Below are 18,961 nucleotides of genomic sequence, written 5' to 3' on the forward strand. Positions count from 1 at the left end.
GACCTGTCATGTTACAACAGCCAAAATCACATCGATTCCTACAAAACCATTCACTCTGGTAAAACATAAGCTATATATTCCTGATCGTCTGGTGCCCATTTCCAGGAGTGTGAATATATCACTGTTTTCAGGACAACATGCCACTAAAACATGATATTATCTCTTCTCCATGCATATTCATGAAGTTCCTTGGTGTATTGAAGTGGTTGTAGCTGTTTGTTGACAGTTGAGTGGTACACCGGCTGCCATTAGCTCTATGGAGTGTCCACATTTCATCTATGTTAAGCCAAGTTCCCAACACTGACTTGATGTCATTTCATCATTACCGTGCAAACATTATTTTCACATCAACACACTGAGTATAAAACTAATGAACATAACACTTCAAATATCAGTTAAAAATTCATCAGACTGTTTCAGGATTATTATATGTCTACAGTAGGGTTTTAATCATGCACATATAAGTATACTAACTGCTCCGATGTGATACTGTTTGTGTCCTGATTGTGTCCATGTGACCCTGATTGTGTCCATGTGATCCTCAGATATGGTAACAGGTAAAAGTGATTTCTACTGAAAATCAGCTGGGGTTCTGGGGGCTGCAACAATACAGCTAAAGAAGTTGCGCTGAAATTCTGAAATTTGATAACCCAAGAAACACAGATGTGGGTACTTGACGTTGATAAGTGTGACCTCACCCCTTAAATATTTTCTCCCTGAATTAGACAAATCTCAAGATCAACTAATTTGCATTTAATCTGCAGATTTTCTTGGATTCACATAAAATTGTCATCCATGTGATCGTAATTGTGTTTATGTGATCCTGTTTGCATCCAGATGATCCTGCTTGTGTCCATGTGATCCTGACTCTGTCCATGTGATCTTCATTTTGTCCATGTGAACCTGATTGCATCCATGTGATCCTGATTGTGTCCTCATTGTGCCCATATGATCCTGATTGTGTCCTCATTGTGCCCATATGATCCTGATTGTGTCCTCATTGTGCCCATATGATCCTGATTGTGTTCTCATTGTGCCCATGTGACCCTGTTGACACTCACTGTAAGCTTTGAATGCACACAGGCTTTGCTACAAATCAGATGACTGTTATGATCTGCTTATTCAATCTTTTGTATGACATAAGTCATCCACTGAAAGAGTTCACTTTCATGTTACGGTGTTCCTCAAACATGACAAGTGGAGGACACTTAGTACACAATGTACACCGCCCAACTAAGGTGTTAAATAACCGTAATCACTTACATAAATGAAGGTGCTCATCATATTTCTTCTCTTTGTGAATATTTTACACTTTGCACACTATGGACACTGTTCTAGCACATGATAGAGACAGGTTGTTCTGTATTGGTGGTGTCTTGAATTTACAGAACAATTTGACACAAGGAAAACAAAGGACCAAATATTGTTTTGAATCTTACCCTTTCCCAATATATTTCAGAAAGTGTAAACAAGTAACCTTAACTTTTGAAGCACAGGAAATTTTGAAACAAATTCTGTTTAATTTCAATCTGAATAATATGCTTTTCTTTCTGAATCTCTCCCAATCTTTCCGAATCTACACAAAATGTTTAGTAATCTATCACAGCAGAGAACATTAAAATCAGTTAGATTAACACACACAGAGGCTCAGCTTAAGTGTCCAACTTCTCAAAGAACTACCTTGAACTTCCAAGTTATGTTTGCCATGTATTGAGCTGGAATTATCTCCCTTGGTACACATATCTCAGAGTGAGAAGAACACATCCAGCCTGGTTACATCATTGTACAGAGGCTTACTTTTACTGGCTATATAATAAACCCTGTAACACTAGTGATGAATTTAATGTGTACAGGATACAATGAATTATTTCTGAGATAATCAAAGTTTCATGTCTGTTAATTCCATCTTTCAATCAACCAAACATTTTTGAATCCATAAGTCACATCCCCGTTAGGAGAAGTATTCTTTCCTTACATATGAAAAGTTACCTTGTCAAAACTTGATTATCTCAATTTCAATAAAATAAATATTTGAAAGATGGAGTGCCTCCACGAAGGTCACAGATGTGTTCCACCTGGCCATCATGAAGGCAACAAGACTTTGGTCCTACCTGTATTTTCGCTTGACTGCCAGACTCGCTGTCATTGACCGTATACTCTCCTTCCGCAGGAATTCCGATCCAGAATCAACTTCATCCACTCCAGGAACTTCATAATTCTTGGATGATTTCCGCCCTGATTTCCGCTTTGTTAAAGTCCTCTCTGCAACAGCATCTGGATGACTCTCTGTGTCTGTGACACTGGTGCGCCCCTGGGAGGGAGCTCGGTTGCTCCTCCGCCTCCGTCTTGCCCTCTCAAGGGTGCGAGACAATGTGTACCCCTGGTCTGATGACAGTGCACGGTGGCTTGGGAGGCGAGACAAGATGGCCGCCTGGGGACATCGCTTCCAGCGTAGGTCATTGTCATCCGCAAGATCCACAAACACATCTGAAATGGTATTAATTTGTCATCATGAAACAAAAGCATTGGTTACTTTGATTCCTAGTTTAAAGAAGCTAAAGAACAAAACTCACTAGCATGAACTGTTATGGGCACTAATCAGAAAAAGCTCTTGGACAGAAACTACAAGTGAGCCTGGCATTATGAAATATCCTTGTCTCAAGTTACTCTGCTGTATATATACCAGCATATACAAGCTTAGCTGCATACATCTAATTCGATTTTGTCACAAGCAACTGATCACAACTTTAGGAGCGTATCAAAAAGTGCAAACCATGTGTACTTCAGTTGTCAGGTGAATATTATCTTAATGTCACAATTCCCTATATCCTGAGGTATAGATCTTCTTTAACATAATAATCATTGATGCCTAATTTATCATACTTATCCTAATGGCAGCCCTTATCTACCAAATCACTGGGTATTATCTAAAGTTGTTTTGCCATATTGAATCGTAATGTTGTTGAAATCATGAAATAAAAGTTAATACAATTTGTATGATTCACAGTATACCATATATACTCACTGTCACAGTATACCATATATACTCCCTGTCACAGTATACCATATATGTTCACTGTCACAGTATACCATATATGCTCACTGTCACAGTATACCATATATACTGTCACAGTATACCATATATGTTCACTGTCACAGTATACCATATATACTCACTGTCACAGCATACCATATATGCTCACTGTCACAGTATACCATATATACTCACTGTCACAGTATACCATATATGCTCACTGTCACAGTATACCATATATCCTCACTGTCACAGTATACCATATATGTTCACTGTCACAGTATACCATATATGCTCACTGTCACAGTATACCATATATGCTCACTGTCACAGTATACCATATATCCTCACTGTCACAGTATACCATATATGTTCACTGTCACAGTATACCATATATACTCACTGTCACAGCATACCATATATACTCACTGTCACAGTATACCATATATGCTCACTGTCACAGCATACCATATATCCTCACTGTCACAGCATACCATATATACTCACTGTCACAGTATACCATATATGCTCACTGTCACAGTATACCATATATGCTCACTGTCACAGTATACCATATATGCTCACTGTCACAGTATATCATATATCCTCAGTGTCACGTATACCATATATACTGTCACAGTATACCATATATACTCACTGTCACAGTGTACCATATATGTTCACTGTCACAGTATACCATATATACTGTCACAGTATACCATATATGCTCACTGTCACAGTATACCATATATCCTCACTGTCACAGTATACCATATATGCTCACTGTCACAGTATACCATATATGCTCACTGTCACAGTATACCAGATATCCTCACTGTCACAGTATACCATATATACTGTCACAGTATACCATATATGCTCACTGTCACAGTATACCATATATACTGTCACAGTATACCATATATACTCACTGTCACAGTATACCATATATGCTCACTGTCACAGTATACCATATATACTGTCACAGTATACCATATATACTCACTATCACAGTATACCATATATACTCAATGTCACAGTATACCATATATGCTCACTGTCACAGTATACCATATATACTGTCACAGTATACCATATATACTCACTATCACAGTATACCATATATACTCAATGTCACAGTATACCATATATGCTCACTGTCACAGTATACCATATATACTGTCACAGTATACCATATATGCTCACTGACATGAAACATCAAATAAACTGATTTTCTTTCAAATATTTGCTTTCTCTAATGGTTGAACTTTAAAACCAATATGTTCAAACAACAAACAATTTTCATTTAACACAACACAAAGTCATGAGTTTGTCAAGCTCTGTATGCACAGTTTCTGATTCACTGTATCTCTGTCCCAAATTGACAAAACAATAATAAAGCTACTTGAATCAGTTGAATCATAGTTAATAGACACAACAAACATCAGCCTCAAATATTTGAGTGCATCTGGTTGATACATCTATAACAGTGAGTGCAGCTGCCTACTCTTGTCTGTCTGTGTGCTCACAAACAGACAATATTTACACTGCAAATATGTTGAACACAACTTGGAACTGTGCCAAATCACCGGCTAATGACTTGACATGAGTAGTCTCCCTTGGATGGGTCTGCCTTTTATTATGGCACTCCTGCATGTTTTGGGGCTTTTTTCAGTTTTTTGCACATTCAATACCACAAAAAAGTTATTCTGCATATATTCTGGATACTCATGCCTTATGATTTTGATGTTGGATACTGGAAATGATAATTGAAACTCTAGCTGTGTTCCACACATTGTACCTATGAGATGTACTTAAACCTGTTCTTCAGTGAGACAAGACAAGGCTTCAACCACTAGTTTACCCCACCAAACCCTACCCATGCAAGACCTGATGAATGTAAAGAGAATATGAAGAGACAGAAAAACATTGGTTTGTCAGCTGCTTCAAAAGCTGACAGCTTCATATTTGTTAGTATCCACTACTTGTTTCATTTTCACAAATCAACACAGAGATTTTTGTACTGTTTCGGTCACTTGTCTTTGGGTACATACAAGAATGCAAGTGTACACTGAAATATTTGAGTTTAACTGGCATATACTGCACAAGCTTCTCAAGTGAACTCCAAGAAGAAGGAGGAATGATGTTGAAACATACATGTTCCCAAGTTTCATTGTCTTATAAACTTTTGATACATCAACAATCCAGCTGAAGAATTGAGAATAAGATAAGCATAATCTGATAGTATTGACCTTTACCTTTCAAACACTGTTTAAGAAGGGGTCTGCTTTCTTGACCTGGGTTATCGTCAAAAACTGATTCAAAGTCATCTGTGGTAGGGTCAGAAAACATGCCCTAGAAGCAAACAAAATGGAGGTTACAAATATCCCATATATTTAATACATATTACAACAGTATCAAGGCCAACTTCCTTAACCACTCCTAACCTTTAATAAACAAGGAAGAAAGTTCTATGGATATACAACTGCTCTATTATAATGTGATGTTTTTCTGTGGATGTTAGTGGCAGTTGAGGAGCCTAATGGTTAAAGCATTTGCTGGTCATGCTGAGGGCACGGATTAGGTTAACTGGTACAATGTGTGGTGTCCCCATCCATGATGTTGCTAAAATATTGCATAAAGCAGCCTATTTAAACCACACTCACACACAGTCTGTAGATGACAACACTGTTTTCAAGCAAGTGATGAAACATCTTATATACTGTAATAGAGATTGTATCCATAGAACCTCTCCCATGTTCTTCACACCACCCTCCCTCTGCAGGATACACGTTAATGTTGACGAGACCTTGCTGTGACGTTCTGCCATCTACAACCAGTCACATCCTCAATACTAAGATTGGGGTCGAAATAGTACTGTTTCCCCTCCACTCTTCAACATCAACACAAATTCAGATGAGTTAATCCTAACATATTCCCTCGTATATAGGACTTAGAGAATCTCTGGGATATCAGACAAGTTGACATGAAAGTCCATGCAAGTTCTGTGTGTTGACATGTTTGATATCAGAAGATGTAAGAGGAAATTCCACCTAGCATCCGGCATTGTCTTTTCCATTTGTTTCAATTTGTAAGCAGTGACCTTAGAGGTTCCTAGTGTCATGTCAAAGAAATGAGGTTTGATTTTGCAGGTGGAAACTTAGAAGGACCTCATATGAGGACGCCAGTCATTAATCATCTTCATCGAGATCCAGAGATCACATACATCACCTTCACTCAATGTGGGCCACATTAAACTGGCGTGCCATAAATAACATGGCTGGTTTAATACTGCTATGTAAATACTGCAATACTCACTCGAGAGGTGAAGTGCAGATGAATGTGATCTTGTTAAGATAGATATGTAACACTACCACTTGTCCGACTTTCTTTGTGGAAGTCACGGTGGTTGAGCGGGTTAGGTGGCTGACTTTGTGTGCTGGTGATTAGGTGCCTGACTCTGAGGGTGTGGGTTCGAATGCCATATATATGTTGAATGTACAAGTTGTCATCTGACCAGTCTATCTCAAAGTAAGAAAGAGACTTAACCATCTGCAGATTTTCAAAAAACAGGTGCTTGTGTTTATATTGTGTCCACTGTCAACAGTTGGGGCAAGCCAGGGAGGAAAACCTTGGTAAAACCCCACAAAACCAGGAGAACAATCCCTAGCCTGGTCTCAAGCCATGGGGTGTATAGGTTTTCTCTGAAAGATATTCTCATGCTGCTATTTAAAGGTGATAAAGATGGCAACAATCTAACGAATGAATTAACATGCAGTGCTAAACAAACTTTCAAAGACTGAAGACCTGACATCTGAACCTGCCAATCCTTTCTGTCAATAACAGCAGCAGGTATGGGTGTTGTGCTGGTGAACACACTGATGAACACAAACAGATCAAAACTACACCTCTTGCCCTCTTCCATAGACACTGGGTGGCCTAGTGGTTAAAGCATTTGCTTGTCATGCCAAAGACCTGGGTTCGAATCCCCACATGGGTACAATATGTGAAGCCCATTACTGGTGTCACAGCTATTGCTGGAATATTGCTGAAAGTGGCAACATGTTAAAAACTAAACTCGTTCACTCTACAGTGGATTGTTCTGATGCAGTACAACACCTGCTTTCCCTAGTGTGACATCCATGTTGATTGTTCTGCAGTTTGTTCAGCAATACTGATGAATCTCTTTTGTCTTCCACTGTTTTATTTCCCACTCAGTGACCATGTCAAAAAGTTGTGTCCAGGGACACGGATGCCCCCACTGCTATAGGATGAGTTCCCTACACTGAGTGTGCTCTGGTGATTAATTCCTACTAAACAAGTTCAATAAACATCTATACAACTATGAGATGTACACCTTTTGAGTCCCAGTGAAACGCATGAATAAGCTTAATCAATTCTGATGAGCAGTTTTTGTGGAGAAGTGGATTGACTTAATTTCCTATATCACTATCATCAAAAATTCCAGAAAATTTATCAAAGTTCAAATGTCTCTAAACATATAAAACACCATAAAATACAGAAACAAAATATGAGATGCATGCCTTTAGAGTCCCTATAAAAGACATATGTAAGCTAAATTACTCTTGAGCCCTGGTTTATGAAGAGAAGTGGATAAAGTACGCCCCCTGTTGTATGGGACAAACAGAATGAATATAAGCAAAGGTCAGCTGAGTTCAAACATATGTATAAGTGGTGAAAGTGACAAAATTATCAAACTGGAGAGATGCACACATAGAAGCTTAGTCAATTCTGTTGAGCAGTTTTTGTGGAGATGTGGATAGACTTAATCCATATAAACACTCTATTCAGAGAGAAATTCAACAAAATTTATGTAAGTTCAAATGGCATTAAAATTAGATACACAATCAAAATATGAGACGTACACCTTTAGAGTCCCTATTAAGCACATGTGTAATCTAAAAGAATTCCAATAAAGTAGTTTTTGAAAAGCGGATAATGTACACCCCATCGGATGGAACAAACTGGCTGATTAGCACAAACTACAAGTAAGTTCAAACATCTGTAAAAGTGACAAAATTAAGAAAATGCATAAAAAATTAAATTATGAAAGGCACACCTTCAGAGTCCCTAAGACATGTAGAAGTTCATTCAATTCTGTTGAGCAGTTTTTGTGGAGATGTGGATAGACTTCACTCCCAATTACACTATCATAAGAGAGAAATTCAGCAAAATGTACTTACGTTCAAATGTCTCTAATTTACAAAAAAAACATACAATAAAATACAAAAACAAAATATGAAATGCACACCATTCCCAAAAAAGCCCATGTACAAGTCACTGAATTCCACAGAGCGTTTTTTGTGGAGAAGTGGATCGAGTACATTCCCTGTTTCATGCAGACGGATGGACAGACATAGATCCTATATATAGGTAACCCTATATAACCATCTAATTTCTTGTCAAACCTGCCTCATTCTTTAACAGATTGTATTAATAAATGGTCTTGCAGTTGAACCAGCAACTTTTACCAACCACCATATCATTATCTCCTGCGTAAATCTCACACCTATCTTAATCTCTTATGCTACCTTTCGGTAACTGCCTGTCCCAACGTTTGTGTTCCCCACAGCCTCCTCTTCTACCACAGCTGCAGTGTCATCAGGTTATAATGTGTCTAACTCCACTACATCCTACCTACCCAGTATACCCAGTGTCTGTCTCTCCATCGCTGGTCCACAGGGTTGAACTTCTCAAGTCCGTGAGATGAATCCAGACACACTGAGCAATAGATCTGACCCCTACAGCATGTCATCTGTCACCATCAAGGTTTCATTTGACATCCCTGTCCATCACCAAACAGGGCTACGCAGCTATGAATAACTACTGGTAGCGAGGAACTGTAATCCACAATTAGGTGCACATCGTTCTCAGCCTAATACATTAATTAACCCTGTTACGGCTACAGGAAGCCAGGTTTGCTAATTTGCACTGCTGACACAGAGAATGTTAGATGAATTCACAGAATACAATTTTCATTGGCTTACAATTTTTTAACTGTAGGTTGGTGAAAATACAGCAATACTGCAGTGAGTTGTAAGTCAGTAAGTCAGTCATAAATACAGCTGTGACAGTTTGGTCCTCCCTTGCTTTGACCAAATATCCTTCACCAGTGTTGGATTCTATTTCTACCAGAGAGCATTTCTAGGTATAGAGTTCACACCACATCTTTTTCACTGCTAGCAATACATGCCATTTACCAACATCAAATTGTAAGACAAGTTTGTGCTCAAACCAATTATTCCAATGGGAGATGTGGACTTGCATCAAAGGCTTCATCTCGACATAGTTACATGGGAGTTGCCTCCAAATTTCGAAACCTTGCACAATATAGTCCTTTATCACTGATGATTAAACAGAAAAGTAACAGCTGGTAAGTTTAAGTTGAGAAATCATGTTCCTTGAGAATATTATTAAATACATGTATGCACTTTATAATAAAACTGCTGACACCTGTGAAATGTTTCTCTCTTCTGCGTTAATCTGTTCAGACTCACACAAGTTACCTGAGCAGCCTGATGTTACCCTAATAACATGTCAAACTGTGAGTCATAAATATAACAGGATTCAATATGCAGTCAAATACTGCTGTGTCGAATGCCAGCGTCTCTAATATCATGCATAACTTGATGTACTGATCGGTCAGAAACCATTTTTTCTACCCCCATTGACATACGTATGTCTCGAATACATCTATAAGTCAAATTTATTACTGGGTCCCCAGTAATTTGACCCATCAGGATTTCACTGTACACCCTTAACTTAAACTGGGCCCATACAACTCATCAAGTGTGTTTCTCAACATTACACACTGTATACAACACAACTGATACCAACATAAGACAGCGGACCCAGATGCACATGCACACTTGTTCTCCATGTCTGTCTGTAGACTTCTTGTCTGTGTATATGTACCTTCCATTCCTAGCAAGAATGTGACGATAAATGAGTGATACTAGTTCATGTAAGGCGTCTTACAGTAGAAGACAGCTGTAAATACCACTAGTAACACTTTCAACGTCCATCGGAATAAATTCTTTGGTCATGTGAACCAATATTAGAAATGTCCATGTCCATCTCAGAAACTGCACAGCGATTACTTCGGTTACATACACAGAGATGCTGGTGTTCATCTTTCCTGCACTACATTCATGTGACATTCTTATGCCTTTCACTTTCACATGATGTTGGGGTCAAGCTTTAGCTACAGTTTCAAATATTAGTTGAAAATGCATTTTACAACAACACTGAGATAAGCCTTGTTCTTCTGGAGAAATTATAGAATACCTATTTTGAAAACGTCAAAAGACATGGGTTGGTACTGTTTCAACTAACACCATATATCATGACAGGTAGCCTGAAACCAGTGTCCAACAAGTTTCATGTCCTTAGTTACATGTTTCAGTCAAATGTAAAAACTGGCTCAATGATGACAAACTCAGGTTATATAAGTACATCATATATGTCAAACACTTATTTTCCATTCATTGTGACAGCATTAACTGTTCCAGAAACCTACAAGAAATAATACAGTCGAACCCCGTTGTGTCGAACTCGTCGGGACCAAGGGAAAAGTTCGACTTATCCGAGTGTTCGACACATCCGAAAAAATGATCCTACACCTTAAATACTACACCAAAAACAAAACATCAATTTAGATAATCCAACTCCGTTTTCCTCACTTCTAATTTTGTATTTTCAAGGAAATCACATGACCGCTAACATAGACTGTCACATGACAACAACATGCGGCATTGTTTGTTTAGAGATATCCTGTCGGTCCGTGATCAACGTGTCACTGGTAACAACTTAATTATGGTTAATTGTTTGAGTAAAGTTCAGTTGGTAAGTGTGCTGACAATGTGTGTATAGATGCGCAGTTAAACATGTCACTTGATTGTTGAGTCCGTTAATCGTTACTTTTGATCTTATGAGGATGACTTCCGATTGCGCGACTGCAGTTTTCAGTTGCAACAACCAGCTTTGACAGTTCGAGACAAAAGGGTAAATTTGTACTTGTTAGAGCCTTTGGGGACCCTAAAATGAGTTCGACACAACCGGGAATTCGACACATCTAGTTCGACACATCAGGGTAAAAATAATGATAAATATAAGGAAATCGACAGGGACTGAGATGTCAGTTCGACACATCCAAGAATTCGTCTCAACCGAGTTCGAGACAATGGGGTTCGACTGTAGTTCATTATAATAAAACCCAAAGGTTCCCCCAAACACATAGATGGCTGTATTCAAGGATCGAATACTTAAAGTGTATTGATGTTGGTACCAGATAAAGTGGTTTGTGAAGAAGATGTCTCACTTGAAGATCATTCCTGTGGGTCCCTCATCAGATCAAGTTCTCTTTGTACCTGAATACATGTGCCACTTACTTTCGGGCATTTACTTATATCTACCACTCCATTTCGGGCACCTGCTCACATCTACCACTAACTTTTTAGCACCTGCTTATATCTACCACAAACTTTTTAGCACCTGCTTATATCTACCACAAACTTTTTAGCACCTGCTTATATCTACCACCCACTAACTTTTTAGCACCTGCTTATATCTACCACTAACTTTTTAGCACCTGCTTATATCTACAACTAATTTTTGAGAACCTGCTCATACCAGCCCCTAACTTTGGGGCCCCTGCTTATATCTACCACTAACATTTTAGCACCTGCTTATATCTACAACTAACTTTTGAGAACCTGCTCATACCAGCCCCTAACTTTGGGGCCCCTGCTTATGTCAACCACTAACTTTCAGGCACCTGCTTATATCTACAACTAACTTTTGAGAACCTGCTCATACCAACCCCTAACTTTGGGGCCACTGCTTATATCTACCACTAACTTTCAGGCACATGCTCACATCTGCCACTAACTTTTTAGCACCTGCTTATATCTACCAGTAGCTTTCAGGCTCCTGCTTATATCTACCACTAACTTTCGGGCGCCTGCTTATTCCCACCACTCACTGTCGGGCACCTGTAATCGGTCTCAAACTCCCCTCAGAAAGCTACCTAGAAACAAAACACAGGGGTGATCCAAAAGTAGTCTACATATCTCATACCACTTACAAACAATACTCGGAATATGACAGTTTCAACAGTACCTTTAGAAGGATTTCGACCCTCAAGTCATCAACATCCTCGTGTTGCACACTGACAGTCTCCCGTAACATTTGACATCGGAAAATGCCGATTACCGGTTTATTCAGATTTGTCCTGAATGTGGACTTACCGTCGCAGAAACTGTCAGATAGAGTTGGATAAGGACTGTGCTTCTTTCTCACTCTGCTCTCCGCCATAATGACCACGAAATTCTTGTGCCAAAAGCGAAGAACGTCGCAAATAGTGGGCGTAACATCTTCACAAAACTTCAAGTCGCTCGATGTTTACACGCACTTTTTGTTGACAGCGACCACGTGCTCGTTTGGTTAGATCGACCACGTGACATATGTGGACGTTAAGTGAAATTGACAAGCTGGGGAATGTGGTTTATTTGCATATCTCCTGAACATAGTTGATACTGGTGCATCAACAGATCTCTGCTTCCCACATACCTGCCACATGAATAATGAATTACACCGTTACGGGATGGGATCACATACCAAATTGCCACTAGGTGCAAAGTGCAAACAATGCCTATTGAACTCGTGACTGCCGTTTTATGAAAAAAAGGATGTTTTATTAATTTTCTAATTTTGTCGTGAACGTGTAATTGAGTGATATTGCTTCTGCACCTGGCATGGGATTAAAGCACGGGTGTAAATATTGAGGGCTACAACAGTCTGGGAAGACGGACATCAGTGTGTGTACATACATGGCTGGGATTGCCCGCTAGCATTGTGCAGTCAGTTCACTGACATATAGAGATCCGAAGCAACACGAATTGAACTAACAAAACACAACGCAAAAATGAACCGGCGATATTCATTCATTTCATTTGACTGAACATTTCATCATTTAATTCCCCACGGACGAAAGCAACCATAAGATGAACTGTGTTGGTTTACGGGGCCGCAGGGAGGGATGTTTACAGTTTCTACCTACAATATATACCAGGTGTAAACAAACAAACCTAGCAATGTTTCTCAGTCTGCTATGTGACGCCTTAGTACACGTGTACTAACGTACAATCGCCCTCTGTACATCTGATTTATTTACGTGGTATTTGAGTTGTTGGGAAGTATCAGCTTCTGTTATTTCGGTACAGTCTTGTGTGGTTGACAAACACTCTTGAAGCACGAGGTTGTCTATCGTGTAAACTGATGTCTTAAAACCTCTAACATGAACATTATAATCATCAATAGTGGGCACCATGCAGTTAGTTCTGTACCTATCAACAAAACACGTGTAATGCTACGACAGTCGCAAGTGAATCGTAAACTGTGAACAGAGTCGTGTCCGACGACCAGTGGGGCTGTTTTGACAAGTTAAGACATTTTCAGATACGACACACATGGCGATGGTCCTCGTGGAATGGTACATCTGCTCAGCGTCCTTTGTCCCTTAGACTCTTCACCCCAGAACACAGATAACAATATAATAATTACATCGTATCTATTTTAATAATACTTATATCTTAACCAAGTAGCACTTGCCCAAATCCAACTGGCCATCTCAAAACAGCTATACATGTTGGGCAGGTAAAAGAGGGTGGCGATTGTGTGATTTACGCACGTGACCAGGTTATTGCTGACATTCATGATTCTGTACATATGTAGCTAAGCTTATGTATCTAATCACTCGCGATACATACCAGTCGGTTTGTGTGAATCACCACATGTTCCCACTGAATAAAACCGTGCCCTTTGCAGTTACATTAACTTAGAAACAATTACCTTTGGTGTTACTTCTGTCTGAGTGATCCAACTTGGTGTCTCCCGAGAGGCTTATGTTAGATATTCTCAACATTTGGAAGGAAAAGCAGCAGATCGAGACGTTGGTTTGTTACACCCTCACTTGCTGGCATGTCGTCCTCAAATACCACATTCAAGAAAACGCTGTTGGAGCTGCCATTGACATTCATAAGTCTTTACCTATTACACAGTGGACATAAGGCCTGGTTTCACCGGTGCGATGTCGAGAGGATCAGTCGGGAAAGAACTGATTGAAAAGGACGTGTGGCGACATGCACATAAATTTATGTGTGTGATGAAAAGTCCAACCTCAGCTGCGGTGGATAATAAGACAAACTATGGCATCTTCAGTAACATCCTCGGATGCGCTTAGGTATAACGTCTTTATAAAGTAATACATTAACAGTGAAGTTGTGAACAGTGTGTTAGCTTTGGTTCTCATTTTGTGGATATCATGTTAGTGTACAGACTGATCAGACCATCCTACGAGGATACAACGTGGTGATACACCGATCCCTGGGAGCTACACCGATCTCTGGGAGCGGAAAGGCCGCGGTAATGGCGGAAACTGTGAGAATGATCAGAAAGTGTTGGCGCAAGCGGTGAACTTGAGTATGTCAAGGAACTCGGCGGCAACCAAATAGCAAATTCCCACACCGTCGTATGACAGTCAACCAACCACCTGGGCCTAGATTTTCGAAGCTTTCTTAGCGCTAAGATAGTCGTAAGTGCCATACATTAACATTAACTCACGACTGTCTTAGCGCTAAGACATCTTCGAAAATCTAGGCCCTGAACCTGATCATCCCTTGGACTCTGGTAGGTACAAGTCCCAGAAATGGGGTGTTAAGGACCTTTAAGGATCACTGGAGTCGCCCATTCATGTTGCCATCCCTTTGAGCTTAACTGACGGATGCATTTGTGTTGCTGATGATTTCCAACAGGCCTGTTATTCTAAAATATCCACGCTCAAACAACCCCACCAACCATCCCACCGACAACCAACCAAACCAAGAATATGTTGCCAATCCCTAATGTCCTAATGTAGACTGAGTGAGCCGTGAGATATCGTCACGGTGCATCCGGACTCTCACCCAACCCCGCCGTTGTATAGAGGTACAGTCTACAACTCCCCCGTGTAGAGGTATAGTGTGTGACTCCTCGGTATTGGCGTTATCTATACAAAACTCGTTGGAAAACTTCATTGAAAGCATGTTTTGTGAATGCACAGATCGGGCACTTGAGCCCGTCCTTGTATCCAACGCTAGAGGAAGTTGTAGTGAGGCAACACACTGTAAGTCTGGGCTATTCAGCGTCAGGATGTGATGTCTAGACTGGTCTTCCTCACGATCACAGGTTTATCTGATTGTGGGTTCCCCTCGTGATAAACGTGCAACACCAGCAATACTTTCGATTTACACCCCATTAAAACTGCAAAAACAACATATTACCATTTAACCCGACAGACACATTTTTGCTTTCTGTTGGTATTGTCGCCTCCGGATTAACCACTCGTGTGTACATAACGGTGGTAGTCATAGACTGGATACTACAGTAGCTGTTCCGTCTTCATGCCAAGTAGATAGGTCCCTGGGGAGCACGATGCCAGACTGAACCATAGGCGCCCGATATATATTTGGAAATATGACCTAAACATTAGCACCATGGGTCTGCAGTAATAAAAATACATAGGCCCCATACTTGGTTGCAAAGCAAGTTTTCAAGAAAGTGTAACTTTAGAAATACTACTTTCATCGTTACTGTCACACAGGACGGGGCAGTAATAATGTAGTGCTTTAAAACCACTACACACTGGACGGGGCAGTAATAATGTGGTGCTTTAAAACCACGTCCTGTCACACTGGGCCGGGCAGGAACAATGTAGTTCTTTCAACAATTACTTGTGGTGGCACTTGGAATCTGTCCTGCAATACTACTGCGAATTTGCATTTTGCGGGAAATCTGTAACATTCCTGTATTGCCTAATTATTTAATTCTTCTACTACTGACAAAACTCTGACAGAAATCACTGACAATGCGGTACGGTGAAAGCTGATCAGCACTTGTGAGATCACTGAAGTCGGAAGTTGGAAATCTATCTAATACTCAAGGCTGAATCTCCTCAAGCAATGCCTTTAAGCATTAAATCATAGAACACATGTACCTTCATGTTTTGACGTTCACAACAGTTTTATCGCACTCTGTAGTGTTTACCTTATTAATTTTTAATGGATGACTGCGAGGAGTTGCCAGTCACGTATATTGAGCATCTGTAACCTCATTGGCTGAACTCTTTGCAGGCGTCGGAGTTTGGAGTTTGTGTGTATATCAGGTATCTCATATATGGATATATGTGTATTAACAAAACATGACATTTGATAGTTTTCTGGCTGGCTCGAGAGAAGTGAGTAATTAAGATTTAGTATAGCGTAATATTGTCGCAGCAACAATAATACTCTCAAAGAAGGACTACAATGGGGAGGCTGGCCATGATTTACACATACATATAAACAACAGCGATATCAATAACAAGGCTAGGGGTGATGTTGATGATAATGGCGTTGATGTTGACGACGAAGCTAAATAATGGTGAAAATAAGCATAAACGTGACGACAATGACGATCTCTCTCACCTTCTCCGATGACACATCAAGTGGAGGCCGCCGTGTGTCCCTCCCGCTCATCCTGTGAAGGTGGGCTGTCCCAGCAGCTGTGTACATACGTCGGTACTCAGCGTCAATCAGGTGAACACAGTATGAACATCAACATACTGACACTGCTACATGTAGACCTGGTTCACAAGTCATCGTATCCCAATTGCGAAGATCGATGCTCATGCTATTGACCATTGGCTTGTCTGGTCAAGATTCGAACATTTACAGACCGTATCCATACAGCTGAAATATGTTTGAGTGCAACAAACCTGTAAACTAACTTTCTGATTAGCTATTGTCATTTTGAAACATGCTGTTTATATTCATGGGAAAAAAGATATATATATATATATCCTCTGTGAGACATTGGATAGTGGTGGCTCTGTCATCATGTTTGTGGGGTTCAGCCATATTTCAGTCATACATATTGCATCGGTGTAGATCACAACAACACATTCTAAATCCTTGATATCATGAGCGCATTCTACCCACAACTGGGATACCTTGACTTGCAGTCAATCGTGTTCCTAATCACACGTTTCATTTAGACAAGGGTACATGAATGTAGAAGCAATGAGAAAACACGGACAGCTGAAACAATGCCAGCATTACATGTGCACTGCCCATAAACAAAATCTATTTCGCCAGTTTGTCGTGTTCGGGAAGTGTTAGGAATAATTTCTGAAGGGAATTCAATCCATTGCACGATTGTCAGATGATGTGACTGTTGAGTGCGGTACACCATTTGAACAAACATTTGTTTACTGTTAACGGTAACGAGTATACAAAACTGCTGCAGTTCTGCAGTCATGTAGCTATGGTCATCTTAACGAATGTATTAAACTGTGGTAGGTGGTAACTGAGTACATGTAATAACGCCAAATGACTAGCATCTGTCAAGGAATACCTGTCAGTCGAACCTTCCAATATGGCTATGTACATATGTTATGTTACAGATGCTCGGTCAGAAAGGTAATCATGCCCAAGCACGGCCTAACTTGTAAGGCAACGACAAAAAATGCGGGGTGAACTCGAACGGTATGTTCCTGCTAAATACCGATAGAAGTGAGTGGATCTAATATATTCATGACGTGTATCCTAGGTGTTTAGTAATTTGAGATTCAATACTTCAAGTGCGACTCCGAGAGCTGATCATGCAGGCCAGTGATAAAAAAAACCCTTTAGAATCGGCTGTCCTAACAGATCTGGTTCACACGTAGAAGTAATAACAGATGTCTGGTTACTTTCAACATCCTTGGTGTATATTAATACACGTCTAACGGATAAAGCCGAACATTGCAGTTCGCGTTGAACTCTGTGCTGTTGGCGGTTGAACACTGACTGACAGCTGTGACTGTCACGTGCTGATATTACAGCGGAAGTAATTGTGGAGAAGCAGACGACATGTTGCCCCAGGTAAACTGGGAACCTAACGCAACTGTCTGACTGCACTGCTACATTTTACGACATTGTGTACAATGTCTGCAATTAATAGTAACTGTCCTAAAACTGATGCTATTTCTATCCCCCTAAAATTGTAACCAGCTGACCTACATTCAGCAATCAAGGGTCAAGGTCATTACTTGAACTTACCTGGAGTATTATCAAGTCAGAATATGCACACGGTTTACTCTTCGTTGTTTGATGAACCATGTGTATTATCACTTGGAAGGTTAATCCCGATCATCACAACGTCCTTTATCAGAAGAATTAACTCTGAACTTTGGTGTTGATAAGACCTGTCCGCATGAATGGACACATCCCGTGTGGTGGACCCGTCAAGCGTGACAGTGCTTGTCGGTCACGGTTAATCGAATCAGACCCACCTCACTACAATGTTGATAACTAGATGAAGCCCCATTGTAGTGTGTTATTTGAGACGGTCATGTGACTTGATCTAGCTTCCTCACAGTCCGTGACTCCGCCAAATGTTAATTTCCGCAAACAGCACGTCCCTGTGCAGTCAGAGCAAGCCATCAATTAGTTGTCTCCTCTAGAGCTGTGGGTGTTTAAACAGGCTGCGAATATACTGCTGTTGCATTAATGACACTAATATTGCATGCACGGAGAGTATAGCGCTGAATATACGTTCCCAGGGCGAGGTGATGTCTCTCTTGGAAGAGGCTGACTTGTTTGTCCATTCACACTGTGTTACAGCGTGACAGCCTTGACCTGGATGTTCAGGAAAGCCATTTGTCGTAGATGGGGGCGTTTCTGAGTTCTTGGGTACAGAAGGAGGATCCTACACATTGACTACTTCCATACACGTACCATGTTTTCTCAGTGTTATACACGTTTTGACGTGGTCTCGCGACTACACGGCAGAAATACTGCCACGTTGTGTACTATTCACGTGCTATACCGTCGTGCTTCAATACATGAA

At 40.3% G+C, this 18,961-nt stretch overlaps 1 protein-coding gene across 3 annotated transcripts in view; it reads right to left on the bottom strand.

The window, feature by feature from the left end:
* LOC137285309 (transmembrane channel-like protein 7) overlaps nucleotides 1-18,511 on the bottom strand; it is a 54,017-nt gene extending 35,506 nt beyond the window's left edge. Inside the window, exons 1-4 of one of the 3 annotated variants that reach the window (XM_067817649.1) lie at nucleotides 18,172-18,511; nucleotides 16,558-16,634; nucleotides 5,293-5,389; nucleotides 2,112-2,487 (exon numbers count right to left, since the gene is read on the bottom strand). In XM_067817649.1, the coding sequence (XP_067673750.1) occupies nucleotides 2,112-2,487; nucleotides 5,293-5,389; nucleotides 16,558-16,608 (524 nt within the window). In that variant the 5' untranslated portion in view covers nucleotides 16,609-16,634; nucleotides 18,172-18,511. Of the gene's footprint in view, nucleotides 1-2,111; nucleotides 2,488-5,292; nucleotides 5,390-8,696; nucleotides 8,724-12,303; nucleotides 12,479-16,557; nucleotides 16,635-18,171 lie in introns of those variants that run through there. The other 2 variants (XM_067817650.1, XM_067817651.1) reach the window with 2 other exon arrangements.
* Between the last annotated feature and the right edge of the window lie 450 nt (nucleotides 18,512-18,961).

The sequence above is a fragment of the Haliotis asinina genome, chromosome 5 (assembly GCF_037392515.1).
Source record: "Haliotis asinina isolate JCU_RB_2024 chromosome 5, JCU_Hal_asi_v2, whole genome shotgun sequence".
Lineage (NCBI taxonomy): Eukaryota > Metazoa > Mollusca > Gastropoda > Lepetellida > Haliotidae > Haliotis > Haliotis asinina.